Raw genomic sequence first — 21,742 nt, forward strand, 5'->3', positions numbered from 1 at the left:
AAAAAAAAAGAAATTGTATGATTTAGGGAAGAAAGTCACTGCCACCAAATCAATGCTGACAATTAGTGATCCTCCAAGGTTTCATGTATGTATGTTTCATGCCTATGTTTAAACTTCAATGTATGTATCATATATATATATTTCCCCCCCCAAGGCTGTATGTAAATCTTAAAGAAAGCAGACAACTTCATCTATCTTCCAAGCAGTATTCTCGTGAATTCAAACTGCTGACTTTTGGTAACGTCTCTGATGGCCCGTGTGCAAGTATCTTCAATAGCCTAATGAACAACTTTGTAAAACTAGAGACATTATCAACACATAGCACCACCAGGGCTCTTCAAATCATACTATAAAGCCTAAACATTGGGAGAAACTAGGTGAATAGTTATGTAATATGTAAGATACTCCATACATCTGGAATTATTTCAATATTGTAAGTTTTTTAAAAAGAAAAAATACCTTTAAAAATACTCTGAACATGCAGGTTCTTCTGAATAAATGAGTCATTCTTAAAATTAAAAGTTTCTATTACTGTTGTGTTTTTTTTTATCTTAAAGTTTATTAAGGGAGCACTGATGTCTAAAGGATAGGGAGTTGTTCTGCCAATTCAAAGGTAGGTCATTCAAATTCACTGGTTGTTCCACAAAAGAAAGATGAGCAATTCCTATTGTTACTATTATTATTATTTTATTTTTATTTTCTACTAGTTTACATAAAAAATTAAAATACATTGTTTTCCAGAACAAAGTCTTTCCATTTCCCTTACCCCTCTACCCATCAATTGTACAACTCCATGATTGTGTGATTTACAGTCCCTGAAAACCAGCTGAAGAGTCAGTCATTAGTTGGTCCCAACTTAATAGAAATGATTTGGTTTTGTGTGGCTTTTAAAAAAAATGTTTCTAAATATTATAAAATCATAATATAAAGGGAAACAGTATTTAGCACTAAGCTTTTCCCATTAGAGAACATGGGCAAACCAATAAGAAAGATTACTTCACAAATAACAAAGGCAAAGAACTAAATATTAGTATGATATTTTTGCTTACTGTTTGGTTTTACTTTTTAACATTTACTTTCAAATTTGTACCTCTGGAAACCCTCTAAGTAGACATTTGAGAGAGAAAAGAAGAGCATTTGTGGCGGTGAGGAGACAAGACACTATTTCAAATTATCATGCTTTCCAGAAGGCTGACAGGAGGTAACACCAACCTCCCTCATTTACATGGCTTTAAAGTTGTCCTGTGTTTGCTCAATGTAAAATATAAGAGGTATGTCAGGTTTTAAAAAGCCCCATTCTTTCAGAGAGGAAGACCCTTGATGAGATGGATCGATTCTGTGAGAAGAGTGGTGGGAATGAGTATGTTTGAGACTGCGAGGTTGGCATAGGATAGAACGGCGTTTAGGACTTGTACGTAGGGTCGCTATGAGTCTCAAGCAACTCGATGGCACATTAACAACATTCTTTCAGAGGAGAAATAGGAGATTAATAATGCAAATGTGTATGTCAAAAAGACACTGTTACCTTGGCAACAGTAAGTAAGTAAGAAGTAGGTGGCCTGGCCCTCAGTAAATTGCACTAACTCAGAAGTATGCATCCATGAGCTGCTCTGCTGAAGAAAGATGAGCAGTCTCCTCCTGTTATGATTTACAGCCCCAGAAACTCTATTGTGTGTTGCCATGAGTCAAAACTTACTTGGTATCAGTGAGTTTTGAACACATACAGAATTTTATAATCCAACAGTATCAAGTAAGGGTAGCTTTGACTCGGTACAAAACATTTATCTAATAAACTATTCAGATCACAGTAATCAAAACCCATGAATTTATATTCAGCTCAGAAAGAAAATATCAGTATTTCCAATGTCTTATTTAGTATATATTGATTACAGTATTATGATTAATAAACATCTATGTATTTCAAAACATTCCTCATGATGTAATTTGTAATAAGATATAAATGTGATTTGCTGATTAGTAACACAACCCTCCATTTGTTGTTTTCCACGTAAGCTTTGTCCCAAAACTTCCCCCCAGCCATTAAACCTAACACCTAATGGCTTTCTCTATCTTTAATGCTTTGTCTCCCTTCCTTCAAGGCCAAGGTCAGTTCTGACCCACTGGGAAAGCCTTTCCTTAGTCACAGCATTACTTACTCAATGCTTACCCCTTTTCCTGAGCTCTCTTACAGTACGTACTTTTCATTTGGGACCTTATCTACTATGACTTGGCTTTTATTTTAAAAATAGGTATTTAATTTTCTCAATTCTAATAGGCTTGGGAGTAAAAGTTGTATCTGACATACATCTTAATTTACCTAAACCTAGCAGATCAGTTTTGTACAAGCTTAAAGTTATTTTGGAGGTTTGGTGAAGCACTCTAACCAATGAAAACAGACTGAAATCTTGAATATATAGTTTTTCATAATAGCATTTAATTCATACATACATTTATGATGTTAGGAAGCTCTGATGCCCTACCTTGCATCTTTGCTACCCAAAGAACCCAGTCTAAGCATGGAATTTTTATTCTGGGAAATTAGCTGGAGGGTCAGTTCTGAGTTAGTTCTGACTCAATAGGAATGGGCTGAGTTTCTGATTTTATTCAAATGAACAGGATAGCACAAGAAGAAATACCTTTTTACATTCCACAAGACATGGAATGACTGAGAGATGACAAAACCTATATCGAAACCTAACCTATATCTTGGGCAGATTTTCTGCAAATTTAAATGTATTTTTTTTTTAAAAAAAGCATACAGTTGATGAGATATTAAAAATAATTTAAGTCTATAATATTCACCAGCTTGGAAGGAGGAGTGGCATCCACTTCCATAATACCTTGCCTCCGGAAACCCTATGAACCTGGCGAGAGGATGAAAGGCACCCAAGCATCGAGGACTCTCCTTCACAGGGTCGCTATGAGTCACCTGCAACTCAACGGCACTTAACAACACCACCAACTCACCTTCCCTCAAAGGTAAAAGATGTTTGTTAAGATTGTTTCTTAGTTACACAATTGCTGTTCCCCTGACTATATCATTTTTTTACATTTAAATATCTGTAAATTATCTACTTAAACTCTTGAGTGCACTAGGGTTTCTTAAACCTTCAGAATGCTTTCACTTTCTACAATCTTCCAAAGGTCCCTCTGGTGGTTTAGCTGTGCTGCCAACACAAAAGCAGGTAGTCTGAAACCAGCAGCCACTCCTTGGGAGAAAAAACGGGCAATCTCCTTGCATCTGCATACAATTTACAGCCTCTGTAAACCAGCTAGAGCCAGCTTTGAGTTCGTTCTGACTCAACGGTACATGTTAACAACATAAACTTCTAGTTTCTTTTCTGCCTCTAAAATTTTTCAAAGATAATGTCTCTGATGGCCTATGTGTAAGTATCTTCAATACCATAATAAACAACTTTATGATGCTAGAAACATGTTGTTGTTGTTAGGTGCCATCAAGTTGACAATGTCTCATAGTGACCCTACGAAAAATGGCTCTGGATCTTACCCTACCTGAACCACATCAACTCTGACACACATGACCTCTCTGCCATAGTCAGTCTACTGTCATTGAAAATAAATGTTGTAAAGGTCTTCCTCTTCTGTGCTGGCTTTATACCATTCCAAACTCGATGTCCTTCTTCAAAAACTGGATCAATCTGACAACGTACACAAAGTAAGTGAAACAGAGTTGTCAACCTTGCTTCCAAGAACTACTCTGGCTTCACTTTCTCCAGAACAAATCCACTTGTATTCTTGGCCATCCATCCTATGATCAGTATCCATCTTCAATACTGTAATTCAAAGGCACAGATTCTCCTTCTGTTATCCTTAGTCACTCACTGTCCAGCTTTGAAATGCACAGCAAGCAATTAAGAAGACTGTGAACTGATCCGGTGCACCTTAGTCTTTAGATTGACGTTGTTGCTCTTTAGCACTCTGGAGAGGTCCTTGGCAGCAGATTCCCTGAGTGTTATATGTCTTTTTATTTCCTGACTACTAGTGCCATATTATGTCAGGCAAAGCTTCAGTATCCTTGCCTCCTGGCTTGACCCTCTTGCAGAATGAACTTGTTTGTTCTTTTAGCAGTCCATGGTATACTCAATACTCTTCTCCAGCATCACAGCTCAAAGGCACCAATTCTCTTTCTTTCTTCCACCAATTCTCTTTCTTTCTTCCCTACTCATTGTCCAGCTTTCTGATGCAAAGCAAGTAACTGCAAAGACCATAGTATCAGGTGCACCTTAGTCTCCAGACAGATATCGTTGCTCTTCAGTACTTTGGAGAGGTCTCTGACAGCAAGGTGGGATCAATCTTTGGAGAAGGACATCATGGAGGGTGGAGGGACAGCACAAAAGAGGAAGACCCTCCATAAGATGGACTGATTCAGAGAGTGGGGTAGTGAGTGTATCAGACAATAAGATTGGCACAGGATAGAGCAGGGTTTGGGGCTGTTGTACATAGGGTCGCTATGAGCTGCAGGTGACTTGATGGCATATGACAGCAACAACAACTAGTGCCAAAAGTGTTGACTGTGGATCCAAGCAAGATGAAACTGTTAACTTTAATCCTTTCTCCATTAATCACAAGGGCCGGTGGTGAGATTTTTATTTTCTTGATCATGAAATGCAATCTATATTGAAGACTGTATTTCCTGACATTCTGTAACAATTGTTTCAGGGATTCTTCACTTTCAGCAATCAAGTTTGTGTTATCTGCATACCACAGATTGTTGAAAAGCTTTCTTCCAATCCTAATGCTACATTCTTTGTAAAGTCAAACCTCTTGAATTATCTGTTCAGCATACAGAGTGAAAAGGCATGGAGAAAAGACACATCCTTGATGCACTTTTTTCTTGATTTTGAACCACGCAGTTTGAACAACAGCTTCTTGTTCTAGGTAAAGGTTTCACATGAGCACAACCAAGTGTTCATGGATTCCCATTCTGCTCAATGTTAGCAACAATTTTATATGATTCACATAGTCAAATGTTTTTGTGTAATCAATAAAGCACAAATAGACATTATTCTTATACTCTCAGCCAAGACCATGTTGTGGTTGTTGTTACGTGCCATCGAGTCACCTTCAACTCATAATAACTCCATGTACAACAGCCCTAAATCCTGCTCTATCCCTTGTCAGTCTTATGGTCTCCAACATGCCCATCCCCATTACTCCAGTGACTAAATCAATCAATCTCATCGAGGTCTTCCTCTCCTGCGCTGTCCCTCCACCCTCCCAAGCATGACGTCCCTCTCCAAGGATTGATCCCACCTTGCAACATGTCCAAAGTATGGCAGATGGAGCTTCAGAATTATTGCCTACAAGAAGCAGCCTGGCTGCACCCTCTTTAGGACTAACTTGTTTGTCCTCCTAGCAGTCCATGGTATACTCAATATTCTCCAGTGCCAGAGCTCAAAGGCATCAACTCTTCTTCTATCATTTCTAGTCACTGTCCAGCTTTCTGATGCATAGCAAGTAATTGCAAAGACCATGGTCTGGATCAGGTGCACCTTAGTCTCAAGACTGACACTGTTGCTCTTCAGTACTTTGGAGACTTTCCACAGTCTGACAGCAGACTTTCCAATGTAATTCATCCTTTAATTTCCTGGCTGCTAGTACCAAGAGTGTTGACTGTAGAGCCAATCAAACTGAAGCTGTTAACAATCTCAATCTCTTCATCATCCATCATGAAGCTGCCAATTGGCCCAGTGGTGAGAATCTTTGTTTTCTTGATGTTGAGTTTCAATTCACTGAAGGCTGCAGTCCTTGACCTTCTGCAGCAAGCGCTTCAGGTCCTCCTCAGTTTCAGCAAGCAGGGTTGTGTCATCTGCATAACTCAGATTGTTGATAAGTCTATCTTAAATTTTGATGCCACACTTCTTCTCACAGAGCCAAGCCTCCTGGATAATATGTTCCACATATAGATTGAAAAAATACAGAGACAAGACATATTCCTGATGTACATTCAGCTTGTATTTCTGGTAGTTCTCTGTTGATGTACTTTTCTAGCCATTTTTGGATAATATTCAGTAAGATTTTAATCACATGTGATATTAATAATTAATATCACATGTGATATTAACATCACATCACATTAATATTGATTAATTTTATATAACACAATGTATGGGGATGATTGTATGAAATATAATGACAATGAAGTAAAGTATAAAATACAATATATATGGATTTTTTAAATATAGATGGATTTTTTAAAAAGTGTAAAAATAAAACACTTAGTAGAAAGTTTTTTACATGTTATAAATACAAACTGTGAGATGCTTTAAGTGAATTGAAATCATTACACCTCCTTCAAATCAATATTAGTTGAGTCACGGAAAATAATTTCATGATTCTTAGTGCAGAAAAGTTACTATAAAACTAAAAAAACAATACAAAACCTACCAACCAAAAACAAAACTACGGCCTATGAGTCAATTCTGAATTAAACCTTTTATTGGGTTTCTAGAGCTATAAATCTTTACAGAAGAAAACTGTCCATCTTCCTCCCATGGAGCAGCTAATGGATTAAAAGATTCCAAATAGTGACTTAACACAACAAACAAGAAGAGATCCTTGGCATAGAACCAGACTCATTTAAATTCATCCTTACTATTAAAAACTGGACAGAAAGGAAGGAAGCAAATCCTGAAAATTAAAAACCTTGGTCTACAGCCACTACAGGCTCACCAAGTAGTCCAGACAAAATCAACTCAATGTTATTCTTTGGGTTTTGTTGTTTTTTTTTTAAATGATAACTAAGTTGATTAAAAAGAGATATTACAAAGATAGAGCAGAAACCTAGTTCAACAAAATTTTCCTGGCTATTCATACAAACAGATTTTAGTATCGCTCAATACAAAATTATTTATAAAGAGAATAAATTTTAGTCTTACTGAGTCAAAGGCATGAGTCATCTGCAAGGCCTTGGAAGTCATATCTTTAAGAAAAAAGTAAGATATAAAGGGATGGGGAGGGCACAGTTAGTTTAAGAGAAGTACAACTAAAGAAAACCTAAAAAGATTATCACAGAGAAGAGCACCTAATGTCTTTCTATGTCTGTTGTTATGTGGTGTCGAGCTGGAACTGACTCAAGCTGATCCTCCAGTAGGTTTCCACAGGTGATAAAAACACAAGAGAGAGAAGATAGCCCATCTTTCTCCAATAGGCAGCTGGTGGATTCACACTACCTGGCTTAGGGCTGAGAGTGCAACTCTTTACTAACTAGGCCACTAGAATTTAGTAGTTAATTCATTCAACCATTGTTTTGGAGCATCAGTGATTTCACAGGCACTGTGCTATTTGGGATTAATAGAGAACAAAAAAAAAATTATCCTTATCCTCACAAAATTTCACATTCCAGTGGCCAGAGACAGACAATAAATACAAGAAATATGTGTTATAGTCCCAAGTAGCTCTCCTTGACCTTTGGTATTTGCTCTCTTACGTAATCTCTCTTCTTGTGTGTAGCTTGTGCCTAAGAAACTGAATGCAGCAAAATTAAGATCGTGTCACTCTCAAGGTTAGATATATAAAATACTGTGACTCTGTGTTGCCCACATAATTCACTCCAGCTCTTTCTCATTTGCATATTCTGATAAAACCATCTTAAGTCAAAGTATACATGGCAACGAATAGAGAACAGATCTTGTGAGCTAATTGCCAGCAACGAGCTGAACCCAAAGTCTAATAGAACACAAGGAAGTAAGTCTTACCAACAACCTCAATCTGAGTGAGTTCAGAAGTAGACCCTTTCAGCTAAGCCTTGAGCTGACTGCAAAATCATGCAATGCTGACAGGCCAATACCACGGTTGGAGCCTCTGAGACCCTGAAGCAGAGGATCTAGCCAAGGTATACAAAGATTCCTGGCCCACAAAATTAAGAAAATAAATGTTGTCATTTAGTTTTGAGATAATTATCTTCCATTGGAATATATAACTAACAAAATAAACCAATTATATGTATGAAAAAGAAAGTTTTAAAATGCAAAGAGCACATCAAATGTTGGAAGAATGCAAGTTTCAATTTTAAAGAGATGTTATGCTGACTTGCTCATAAAATTTATAGAATCATTATTCATAATAATAAAAAAGTGTAAACAACATTAATTGGAGAAAGGGTAAATATATAGTGTTTCCATGGTATGCTATGACATAGATAAACCTTGAAAACATCATGCTATACAACCGTTGTCACTGAACAATTTGTGTAGAAATTGAGTAGGAACCCAAACCACTATGTAAACCTTCACAGAAAACAATAATTTTTTAAAAAATAAATAACTAGAAGTAGTTTTAATTTAAGATGAGGTATGTTCACACATTAAAAATTTGTGACTGAAGAAAAAAAACAAAAGCATTCTGCTAAGTGAAAGATGTACGACAGAAAAGAAAATATATGATTTTATGAAAATCACCCAGGCAAAGCAATGCTATAGAAATAGAAATAGAAAGGAGATTTGTAGTTGCTTAGCGCTGGAGGTGGGAACAGATAATACCTATAAACAGACATGAAGGATCTTACTAGGGTGGCAAAACTGTTCTACAGTAGCTAATGGCAATAGCTGAACAACTCAGTAAATTGAGTAAAATTCATTGAGTTTCACCCTTAAGACAGATAAATTTATGGTACGTGACATTACTGGAAGCGAGGGAAGTCATTAAAAGGAGGAGAGGGATGTTAGCACAGGAAGCTATGAGAAGATGGCATATTAGGAAAAATGTCTGTGCGACAGCAGAAAAGACCCTAAAGAAAGGGCGTGTTTGCAGAGCTAGAGTGCAGACAGAGAAGGTGGTAGGAGATGATGTGAGGTCACTGATAGATTGTGATGGTGACGGCAATCACACAGGACTTCAAACACCACTGGGGAAACTTTCGTTTTTACTGAGAGGCTATACAGAGTGGAAAATGAGACAAAACCTCCATCGTGGTGAGGAGAAGACTTCAATGTCCCTGGTCCTTATTAATTCAGCTAACACTGGATTTGACCAAAATAATTCTGGTTAAATTTTTAGAAATGTTGAAATTGGCTAAGCTTTTAATTTATGCTTAAATTTTTATAAAATGTTTAACAAAAAAAGAGAGAGAATTGCATGAAAAGTTTTGACAGAGAAATGACACTCACTAAATGACTTGCCTTTTTAAAGGACCACACAATGTAAAAAAAAAAAAATTAAAAATTATAAACGGTCCACATAAGCTAGCAACTGCCAGAGTTCCTGACCTTCTTTATCTAACTGGGAAACAGGAGTAATTACACAATGAAAGGAAGGGAAAATTCATGTCTCCTGTGGGCCACTGGCATCAAAGCCTCCAGGAAAGCTTATCACACATGGAGGTTTCTCAGGCCCTGCATGTGAAGTAGAGGAGTGAAACTGCATTTTACAAAATGCCCAGGTGACCTGTAAGAAAAGCATTGCAACAAATAAGCATTAATGGCCTTCAAACCCTTAAGTTAAGAAAAAGTGTGTCCAGCTAAGCCATGTTTATCTAATTCAAGTTTACTATAAATAGTCATCTGAATTATTTTATTATAAAAGAAGTAAATTTTTCACATTCTCAAAAAACCTTACCCAGTTGTTTTTTTTCCCAGCATAGATTTCCATGTTTTCCCCATACTGTGGCTCTTCCAGTAATGTTTGGTATTCAAACATAAGGCGGGAGCTCTCGCGAAGGCGGCTGCATTGGAATTGGTGATATTGTTGCACAAGCTCCTTCACCACAAGTAAAAGACATTCTGGATTTGAAGGGTTCCAGGAGGCAAGATTCTGTAAAAGCCATAAATAATACAACAGTCAAAACCAAACTGCAATGCAAATACAGCATTACATTTACACGTTAATATAGAAGGAAAATGTGAGGGAAATCAGGAAAAGAAAATGACTACTCCTAGTTAGTTACAGGGGAATTCAGGTGGCATAGTGACAAGGAGTTGTGCTGCAATCTTGAAGGCACCCAGTTCAAAGATACTACTTGCTCCTATGGAGAAGGATGGCCAATCTCCTTCAATGTAATTAACTGCCTCTGAAAACCTGCTAGAGGGTCAGCTATGGGTCAGTTCCATCTTGACAGTACACCACAACAACAAGAAGTTAGCTATAGAGAGCTGTAGGGGCTTAGTGGCAAGGAGGTGTGCTGCCACCCAAAAGGCATGTAGTTCAAATCCACTAGCTGTTCTACGGTTCTACGGCAGAAAGATGGGCAATCTCCTCCCATGTGATCTACAGCCCCTGAAAGCTTATTGGAAGGTCAGCTCTGAGTTGGTTCCAACTTAACAGCACAGAACAACCAAAACAGCTATAAGCCTGGATCTGAAGTTGAGAGAGTTTTGATCTCGGTGGTTTCTCATGTCTTCTAAAAATCCTCACCAATAATCAAGGAGGAATCCCTTCACAAGTAGGCAGAAACAATAAAAATAGGCAGGGTATTTATTAATAAAACAAGAAACTTAAATATCTTAGAAAAATATAAATTTAGCCTGAAAGTCTTAATGTCTTTCTTACTCTTTTATAAATTCAGCATTATATGCTTACAGTCATTCAACTCAGACCCACAGACCATCTGCAACTGTAATACCAATATAAATACAAATGCTTTAGAAATACTAAAGCCCCACAGAGATGTAAGCAAACTGCTGACGCTTTAGCTTGAAAAATGCAGAAATGCAATTGAGACAAGGGAGAACAAAATTAAGAAATGCAAGGTTCAGAAAAAAGTAGAAAGAAATGGTTGAGAAATCTTAAGAACTAGAAAGGCTTTGGGAATAGGGAAGGTCTCATAAGTATAAAAGTTGTTAAGTTCGTATGATTTCAATAAAGTTGAGACTTGATCGGGAAAAAAAAGTTGTTAAGTTCATATTAATTTATGTAACAACTATTAAAGTGGATTCAGTTATATGTTAACCACTATTCTAAGCATGTAAGAAAACAAGCCAAGTCCCTGATCTCAAGGAGATTACATTTCAGTAAGCCAAAATAAACCATAAACAAATCTATCAGCTGTTGACAAATGTTACTGGGGTGGGGGGAAGAATGTTACTGCAAAGCTGTAAGTCTACCATCTGCTGCCAAAAAACACATCATGGAGAGTAGGTGGGAAAGCACTATTCAGGAGACAACTTTTGTATCCTGAAATTGAATGAATGAACATGCAACCAGGATGCATTAATAATAATAATAGGTGAATGGAATGCAGAAGTTGGAAACAAAGAGTAAGGAAAGACCATAGTGAGAGAACTAAAACTGCATACCAAATGACAAAATTTTGTATAATCAATAGAAAAAATCATATTTTTGCCATTATAAATAAAAGTGATGTAAGAAAAGGTGAAAATTACCAAACAATGTCATCAATATCTCATGCAAGTATAAGTTTGTTAAAACCTATTCATAAACAACTGGATTAGTATGTTAATAAGGAACTGTCAGAATTCAAGCAGGATTCAGAAGAGGTTGTAGAAGAAATATCATGGCTGCTCTCAGATCTTAGCTGAAATCATAGTGTAACAGAAAGATGTTTATTTATGTTTCATTGACTATACAGAGGCATTTGAATGTATGGATCATAACAAATGACAGATAGCATTGAGAAGAATGGGAATCTCAGAACACTTAACTATGCTTATGAGTATTCTCTACATAGACCAAGAAGCAGCTAATAAAACAGAACAAAAGAATACCACATGTGTTAAAATCAGGAATGGTGTGAACCAGGGATGTATCTTTATCCATAACAAATCAATCTATATACTGAGAAAGTAATTTCAGAAGGTGGACTTTATGAAGAAGAAGAAGGAAGAAGAAAGAAGAAGAGGAAGGAGAAGGAGGAGGAGGAGGAGGAAGAGGAGGAAGGAGGAAGGAGGAGGAGGAGAAGAAGAAGAAGAAGAAGAAGGCGGCATCAGGATTGGAAGAAAACTTATCAACAATCTGAACTGTGCAGATGACACAATCTTGCTTGCTGAATGTGAAGACAACTTGAGGCACTTGGCAAAGAAGAACAAAGAGTATAGACTTCAATAGGGATTACATCTTAACATGAAGAAAACAAAAATCTTCACCACTGAATGAGTAGGCAGCATAGATGGAGAATACTCACTTTTTAAATGACTACCTGTTCCATGTATTCATAATCAATATCCATAGTAGTAGCAGTCAAGAAACCAAAAGACACATTGCATTGGGAAAATCTGCTGGCAAGGACTTCTTTCAAGTGCTCAAGAGGAGGGATGTCAGTTTATGGCTTAAGGTGCACTTGTACCAAGTCTTGATATTTTCAGTTGCTTCCCATGCGTTTGAAAGTTGGACGATGAATAAGGATGACAGGAGAATTTATGTCTTTGAACTGAGGGGTGTTGGAGAAGAGTACTGAATATTTCATAAAGTTCCAAAAGAACAAACAAGTTTGTCTAGCAGAAATGCTCCTTAGAGAAAAGAATGGTGAAACTTCATCTCACATACTTTGGGTATGTTGCCAGGAGTGGTCAGTTCTGAAGAAAAGACTTCACGCTGGAAAAGGCAGAGGTTCAGCTGAAGAGGAAGACCTTCAACAATATGGAGGGGAAGAGGATTCATACAGAGGAGGGTCAGGACAACAGAATGTGAAGAATTTTTCTAGATTCTTCTCTTGTCCAGATGGTCTGGTCAGTAGTCAAAGCCCAGACTAGCTGATCAGTCTTATCAGTATTCTGAAAATAGTTGGCACCATCTATATATTGATGCTGTAGAAAGGGCTTAAAGCCCAGGCATTAACTATTGGAGCAGAAGGAAAAGGGCAAAAAAAAAAAGGGCTTCAAAGAAACCTTGAAGGATAAGAAACTTTGAAAAGGAAGCTAACAACCAATTGCTATTTTAAGAGAAAATTATTTTTCCTTTGAGATACTATAAAATGTTACTCTTACATCAGTACTGAGTACTATAAGAAGTCAGACACTTATTATTGTATCCATTACTTGCAAAAGGGAATCTTCTGGCTTGAGGTACAATAGAGTGTTAATTTTCTATTATTTAGTTGTTGGTTACAAATATAGAGCCTGCTTCTTAGAAACTAAATGAAAGAATTGCTTCAAGAAAACAGTAGTGATTAATTATATAAGATGATATGATGAGAATGAAATGGTCTGAAACTATAATATACAAGTCAATATCAAGGAGTGAGATGCCTCCCTTGTTTCTATTTTTAAGGAGTGCTATGCTTATTCAGGGCTTCTTTTCATTACAAATGAAACTGGAGATTGCCTTTTCCATCTTGAAGAAGAATGGGATTGGTATTTGTACTGGGATTGCATTGAACATGTAAATTACCTTCAGTAGTATTGTCATTTTCACAATTTTGAGTCTTCCTATCCATGAGCAAGGGATATTCTTCCATTTCTCCAGGTCTCTTTTTGTCTTGTAGTAATGTTTTGTAATTTTCTTTGAATAGATCCTTTGTGCTTCTGGTTAGATTTACTCCCAAGTATTTATTTAATCTTGTGATTAGCTATTGTGAAGAGGTTTGTTGTTTTTTTTTTTCTTAGCTCCAGCTCTGTATTTTCTTTGTCACTGTAGAGAAATCCATTTGATTTTTGTATGTTGATCTTGTATCCTGACACTTTGCTGAATTGGTCAACTATTTCCAGTAGTTTTCTTGCTGAGTCTTTAGGATTTTCTAAGTATACTATCATACCATTTGCATAGAGAGATAATTTTACCTCCTCTTTGCCAATGTGGATACCTCTCTTATTTTCTTCTCTTCTCTTATTGATATCGCTAAGACTTCCAATACAATACTGAATAAGAGAGGGAGATAGTGGGCATCCTTGCCTAGTTTCTGTTCTTAAAGGGAATGCCTTTAACCTCTCTCCATTGAGAACAATGTTGGTTCTTGGGGTTGCATATATACTTTTTACTATGTTGAATAAATTCCCCTCAAATGTACAGTGTTTTAATGAGTAAAGGATGTTGGATTTTGTCAAAGGCCTTTTCTGTATCAATTGATAGGATCATGTGGTTCTTGCTCTTTGTGATAGTAATTACATTGATGGTTTTTCTTACGTTGAACCATCTTTTCAAACCTGCTAAGAATTCCAATTAGTCATGGTAAATTATTTCCTTGATGTATCACTGGATTCTACAGGCCAGTATTTTATTCAGGATTTTGGCATCTATGTTCATAAGAGATATTGGTCTACAGTTCTCTATTTTAGTGGTGTCCTTTCCTGGCTTTGGTATTAAGGATATGTTTGCTTCGTAGAATGAGTCTAGGAAAATTCCATCTTTTTCTGTTTTCTGAAATAGTTTATATAGAACTGGTGACAGTTCTTCTCTGACTGTTTGATAAACTTGTAAAACCATCTGGTCCACTGCCGTGGTGGTCAAGACAGTATGGTACTGGTACAATGACAGACACATAGATAAATGGGAAGAATTGAGAAGCTGGAAATCAACCCATCTACCTATGGTCAACTGATTTTTGACAAGGAAATGAAATCAGTTAAGTGGGGAAATGACAGCCTTTTAACAAATGATGTTGGCAAAACTGCAAAACTATCTGCAGAAAACTCAAGCAAGATACACACCTCACTCCATACACAAAAACCAACTCAAGGTCGCTCAGTGACCTAGGACTAAAACCAAGGACTTTAAACTTCAATAAAGAAAAGCTTGGAAGAACTCTAAAGTCCTAATCCAAAACATAAACAGTCTTCCAAGCATCCTAAAAAATCTACAACCAGGAGAGGATAAAATAGATGAATGGGACCTTCTAAAATTCAAATCCTTTTGCACATCCAAAAACTTCTCCAACAGTGTAAAAAAAGGGAAGCCACGAACTGGGAAAAAGTATTTGGTAATGATGTGTCAGATGAGGGACTTTTATCTAGAATTTATAAAATACTTCAACAAGATAAAGCTAAACAACCCAATTGAAAAATGGGCACATGACATTCAGATGGCAAACAAAAACATGAAAAAATGTTCAAAATCCCTAGCTCTAAGACAGATGCAAATCAAAACAACTATGAGATACCATTTCACCCCAGTAAGAATAGCAAAATTTAACAGAACAGCAAATAATGAATGCTGGCAAAGTTATGGAGAAACAGAAACCCTTATTCAACTGTTGGTGCGAGTGTAAAATGGTGCAGCCAATATGAAAGGCAGTATGGCACTTTCTCAAAAAGTTGCAAATACAAATACCATTAAAAAAAAAAAAGGAAATACCATTTTACGCAACAATTCCACTACTGGGAATATATGATGAAGAAAACATAACCGCCACCCAAGCAGATATATGAACAACTATGTTTATTGCGGCTTTGTTCACTATAGCAAGGAGTAGGAAACAACTGAACTGCCCATCAACAAACGAATGGATAGAGAAGCTGTGGTATATACACACAACGGAATACCATACTGCCCTGAAAAATGAGGCGCTCATGAAATATTATTCAAAATAGATGACCCCAGAGAACATTATGCTGAGTGAAATATCTTAGTCAAAAAAGGACAAATATTACATAGTGTCACTGTTGTAAAATGGGACTGACATCAGGGTTGGGGGGAAACTGAGAAAGATGGGATAAATTATGTATTCTACATTGAAACAGATGAGCGAGAACTGTTCAAAAGGGATTTATGATTGAGTATTCTTGTCATGACAGGAGTCCAGAATGAAGGCTGCATAGTGGAGTGGACTTGGGGGTAGGATTGTATAACAATGAAAGAATTTTTCTTTTACTTTTCAAAATGAAGGCTGCATAGTGGAGTTGACTTGGAGGGGAGGGATTGTAGAACAATGAAAGAACTTTTCTTTTACTTTTGAAAGTGAAGAGCAAATTGGGGGGGAGGTTGGGCAAGGAGAAAACTGCAATAATGAATGAATGGAAATCCAAAGTCTCTCCAAAATTAATTTAAAAAAATACAAGTCAATAATGTCAACAATCAGTGCAATATTTTGGTGTAGTGAAACTCTGTCAAGGATTGAAGAGAGATAGGTTGGAAAAAACTAAACAACAACAACAAAAAAACCCAACCCTCAAATCCTGATGACTGCTGAGTTAGGACCAAGTCACTGCTGATTGCCCAGTGGATCTTCAAGATATTGTAAATCACCTAAGAGTAGATTGTCCATGTTTCTCCCAGAGATATCAATACATTCAAATTACCACAGAAGCTCAACCATTAGTGCAACTGGGTCATCGGAACTCGCTACAAAGAAACTGAAGATGGCTAATATAGACAACTGTAAGTAGCAGCCAAAGGGAACAATTTTATTGAGATGTCTGAAGCCTGATGGGCAGGTCCCTGTAGAGAAGGAGCAAAAATCTTATGATAAAGAGAGAAGAGAGGATACTCTAGCAAGAAATAGTCAGTGAATAGGAGGTAGGGACAGAATCTCCAAGAGTTTTGACATTAAAAAAAAAAAAACCAAAAAACCAAAAACTCTATGTGTTGAAACAAGAGGAAAGGACAATTAAATGGAGTCAAATGGAGAGAGACTGTTCCATGTGGTGATAGGACATTGTGCTAGTTCTGATTTCTAATATTTTTCTCTAAAATAAGAAAGTCATGTGAGGTCATAAAAAAACAGTGGAAGCTGGAGGAGAAAGTTTGAAATAGATCTTGAGAAGGGTCATTCTTTTAAAAGTAAACTGATAATGGAAATGTAGTAAAAATTCCAGATAGTGCTAAAATTTCCACAAAGGTTAAAAGGTATGATTTTTATGTGGAAATAATTTAGCATAAACTCAACTGCCTTGATGTAGACATAGAGAGAATTTGGACTTTTCAGTGGCTGAGGATTTTACTATATAAGTACAGTAACAGAATAGGGGGACGAGAGGTCTTGGGGGGTTTGCAAGAGAATAATTTTGATCATGGACCATCAAGTAAAAATGAAACAAGTTAAGAAGAGATGTCTGTGTAACCAAAAAGTAGTAGGATCACAAAGAATTCTGGTGACACAGTTGGTAAGCAGTTGAGCTACTAACCCAAAATTAGTAGGACAAATGGAAAGCAAGTCCTAGGGCACTGCAAGAATTGTAGCAGTGAGAGACTAATAATAACAAATAGGAAAGATAGGAGGATGTAGATTTAGATGTCTGCAACTGAGATGTTGAAGGTGATCTGAAACTAGAACTGACAAAGCATGGCAAACTACAAAGGGTACATGTGACTGAGGTAGAGTGAAAGACAAGGTCACTGAAGGGCAGGAAATTGGGAATAGGGTGTTAGAAGTATCATTGACATCACTGACACACTGACTTTAGAATCATCTACAACCATGACAAGAATAATTCCAAGATGGAGAGAACAAATCACGTAATAACATCTTTAAGAAATGAGGGAAATTGAGGAGTCTCTTGATAATAACAACTAAGAAAGAGTGATGGATCCTATACATGGATGATGCCAGTTTAAAAGCTAGGGGCAGAAAACTATGGAAACACAAATCATTTCCTTGGTTGTTGTTATTGTTATGTGCCATTGGGTCATCTGCAATTCATAGCGACCCTATGTACACTAGCTCTGAAATCTGCTCTATCCTAAGCCAATGTCATCATCTCCCACAGACCTATCATTTCTACCATCACTGAGGCAATCCATTGCATCCTACGTCTTTCTCTCCACCATTGTCCCTCCACCCTTCCTAGTATGACATCCCTCTCCAAGGACTGGTCCCTTCTGGTCATATGTCCAAAGCATGTGAGACGGAGCTTCAAAATCCTTGCCTCCACAAGGAAGAGTGGTTTCACCCTACGACAGACCTTTTTGTTCTCCTGGCAGTCCATGATATGTTTAACACTCTTCTCCAACACCAAAACTCAAGGGCACCAATTCTTCTATGATCCTTAGTTATTGTCTAGGTCTCAGATGCATAGCAAAGAACTGCAAAGACCATGGCTTCTATCAGGCACACCTCAGTCTCCAGATGGATATTGTTGCTCTTCAGTATTCTAGAGAGGTCCCTGACAGCTGACTTTCCCAAAGCAATTCATCTATTTTCCTGACTGCTGGTATCAAGAGTGTTGATTGTGGAACTTGTTGTTGTTGTTGTTATGTGCAGTTGAGTCACTTGAGACTCATAGCGACCCTATGTACAACAGCCCTACACGCTGCTCTGTCCTGTGCCAATTGCACTGTCTTCAATACACCCATAAGGATTACCCGAGTCACTGAATCAATCCACTTCATAGAGGGTCTTCCCCTGCTGCACTGTCCCTCCACCTGCCCAAAACATGATGTCCCTCTCCAAGGACCAGTCCTTACAACATGTCCAAAGTATGTCAGACAAAGCCTCAGAATACTTGCCTCCAATGAGCAGCCTGGTTTAACCCTCTCCAGGATGAATCTGTTTGTTTTCTTAGCAGTCTATGGTACACTCAATACTCTTCTCCAGTGCCACAGCTCAAAGGCATCAATTCTCCTTCTATCCTCCCTAGTGATTGTCTAAATCTCTGATGCATAGCAAGTGATTGCAAAGACCATTGCCTGCATCAGACACACCTTAGTCTCCAGAGTGACACCACTGCTCTTCAGAATTTTGGAGAAGTCCCTAACAGCAGACTTTCCCATCACAATACGTCTTTTAATTTCCTGGCTGCTGGTACAAAGAGTGTTGACTGTGGAGCCTAGAAAACTGAAGCTGTGAACAATCTCAATCTCTTCACCATCCATCCTGATGCTACCAGTTGGTCCAGTGCTGAGAATCTTTGTCTTCTTGACATTACACCTTAGTCCATACTGAAGGCTGCAGTCCTTGACCCTCTGCAGCAAGTACATGAGGTCCTCCTTAGTTTCGGCAAGCAGGGTTGTGTCATCTGCATAACGCAGATTATTAATAGATCTTCCACCAATCCTGACGCCACATTTCTCCTCATAGAGCCCAGCCTCCCAGATAATCTGTTCTGCATATAGATTGAAAAGATATGGAGATGGGACACATCCTTGGCACACACCGTTCCTACTGAACCATGCAGTATTTCCTTGCTCTGTTCTGAGTACTACCTCCTGCTCCAAGTATAAGTTTTGCATAGCACAACAAGTGTTCTGGGATTCCCATTCTTCTCAGAGTCAGCCACAATTTATTGTAATCCAAACAGTCAAATGCTTTTGCATAGTCAACAGAACACAGATTGACATTTCTCTAGGTACTCTCTGCTTTCAGCCAAGATCCATCTGACATTTGCTATAATATTTCAATTCTACAATTGGGAATAAAACTATTTAGTAAAAATAAATATAGAACTGTATATATATAGTACAATCGCTTCCGACTGACTACTCCCAAATCTCCACATCATAAAAACCAACTGTTATGTGCCATTGAGTTGCTTGAGACTCATAGCGACTCTATGTACAAGAGCGCTAAACCCTGTTCTATCCTGTGCCAACCACATGGTCTTCAACACACGTACTCCCATTTACCCCAATCACTAAATCCATCTATCTCATTGAGGGTCTTCCTCTCTTGCGCTGTCCCTCCCCTCTCCCAGACATGACATCCCTCTCCAAGGACTGGTCCCTCCTTGCAACATGTCCAAAGTATGTCAGATGAAGCTTTAGAATCCTTGCCTCCAAGGAGCAGCCCAGTTAGAAAAAAATCAGGTTAAAATGTTAACAACTGTATATCTGGTAAGAAGATTGGGAGGGGGAGTGTCCTATGATTCTATACCTTTTGAACTTCTGAGTATATGTGTATATACATAAAATCAAACAACATATTTCATTAGGCAAATTTGCTGTAAAAGACTGCTTTAAAGTGTTAAAAAAGCAAAAATGCCATTTTAAGGGCTGAGGTGCATTTGATCCGAGTCATTGTATTTCTCAAGGACTTCATATGTGTGAACAAGGAAGACCAGGGAACTAATGATGTTTTGAATGGTAACACTGATGCAGGATGTCGCATATACCATAGATTGCCATAAGAATAAACAAATTTGTCTTAAAAGAAATGCACTCAAAATAATTATTACAAACAATGGTGAAGAGATTTCATCCATATTCTTGGACATGTCATGAGAAAGAAAAGCAGAGAGTCCTTAAAAAAGAGGAAGACCCTCCTTGAAATGGATTTTCACAAGTAACTACAGCAACAGCCTCAAGCATAGTAACAATGGGCCCAAATTCCTATTGTGTTAAGGGTCACTAAACGTGGTAATCAAATAAACTATTCTTAACAACAACAACAAATTCTGCACATATACTTTTATAATAAAACAAATAATTTCTTTAAAATAGAATAGTATATTTGAGACTATTCATTCCAAACTGTTTTACAATCTCAACATTTAAGATATAACATTTAACATTCGTATTATTTTTTAAATAAGAATTAAGCTAAAAAGATAGTCAGTTTCAAATTGCCTGGAGAATAAATCTTGCACAATTTTATCCTAAGTAAATATATTTCGACTAATCTTGAGCTTTCTGTTTCTTAGATTCAGAGACTCACAACATATTTCTAGAAAGCCAGAGCAATCAATGTGCTAGAATGCAGTGGTCACAGTTGTGGAATTTATGCCTCTGACAATCAAACTCTGACAAGCTCATTTTTTCTCCCTTTTCTTTTTAAATTATACTAGTTTATTTACAAAACTTTAATACATTGTTTTTCAGAACAGATTCTTCTAGTTTCCCTCACCACTTCAACCCCTGTCCATAAAATTGAACAACTCCGTGATTAATTCCCACCGCCCAGCACACCCTCATCACTCTGCTTCCATCCCTCCTCACCCCTCAGGATCCTTATACACGTTCTACAATAACGGTTTTATACAATATCTGTCCTTCTGGGACTGAGTTAGATGTTCATAGCAGTGTTATTCATCACCACAAGAACATGAAAATAGGCCACATGTCCAACCACAAACGAATGGATTGAGAAATTATGGTACATTCACACAGTGGAATACTACACAGCACACAGGAGCATTGGTTTTGTAAATTATTATTTAACTTGGGAGGGACTGGCAAGCTCATTTTTGTGTTTTACTTATCTGAATAGAAGCCTAGGAAATTATCCCTGGCATTTTGCAATCTTAATAGAACTAAAAATAGAAAAGCATGATTTGTTTAAATTTTTTGTTTTTTATTTCTTTTTTATTTACTAATAGTTTACTTACAAAATTCAAATACATTATTTTCAAGAACAAATTATTTCCATTTCCCTCATCCCCCATCAAATTGTATAACGCCATGATTAATCCCCTCCTCCTCCTGCACATGCTCATCCGTCTGCTTCCAAGCTCTCCCGTGCTGCTTGGATCCTTATACTCATTTTACAATAATGGTTGTATGCAATATTTATCCTTGTGGGATTGATTTCGTTCACTCAGCATAATGTTATCCATTCCTTCCAAGTTAGGTAATAATTTACAAAATCACTGCTCCTGCATGCTGCACAGCGTTCAATTGTGTGACTGTACCATAATTTCTCAATCCATTCGTTTGTGTTTGGACATTTTAGGCTGTTTTCATGTTCTTACAGTGTGAATAATGCTGCTATGAACATTCATGTACAAATCTCCGTTTGGACCTCAGTGCTTATTTGACTATGCAAAGGCATTTGACTGTTTATATCATAACAAACTATGGCTGACTCTGAGAAGAATGGGAATCCCAGAACACTTGATCGTTCTAATGCGAAACTTATACTTGGACAAGGAGGCAGTCATCAGAACAGAGCAAGGGAACACTGCATGGTTCAAAATTGGGAAGGGCATATGCCAGGGATGTATCCTATCTCCATACCTTTTCAACC

The 21,742-nt window shown here is 37.4% G+C and overlaps 1 protein-coding gene across 2 annotated transcripts in view; it reads right to left on the bottom strand.

Annotated features, from left to right (window-relative positions):
• BRE (brain and reproductive organ-expressed (TNFRSF1A modulator)) overlaps positions 1–21,742 on the bottom strand; it is a 724,026-nt gene that overhangs the window by 452,361 nt on the left and 249,923 nt on the right. For both annotated transcript variants that reach the window (XM_006880575.1, XM_006880574.1), the window contains exon 5: positions 9,577–9,771. In XM_006880575.1, the coding sequence (XP_006880637.1) occupies positions 9,577–9,771 (195 nt within the window). The remainder of the gene's footprint in view (positions 1–9,576; positions 9,772–21,742) is intronic.

Source organism: Elephantulus edwardii, unplaced genomic scaffold (genome assembly GCF_000299155.1).
Source record: "Elephantulus edwardii isolate Elephantulus edwardi_28Jun2011 unplaced genomic scaffold, EleEdw1.0 scaffold00009, whole genome shotgun sequence".
In the NCBI taxonomy this organism is placed as follows: Eukaryota; Metazoa; Chordata; class Mammalia; order Macroscelidea; family Macroscelididae; genus Elephantulus; species Elephantulus edwardii.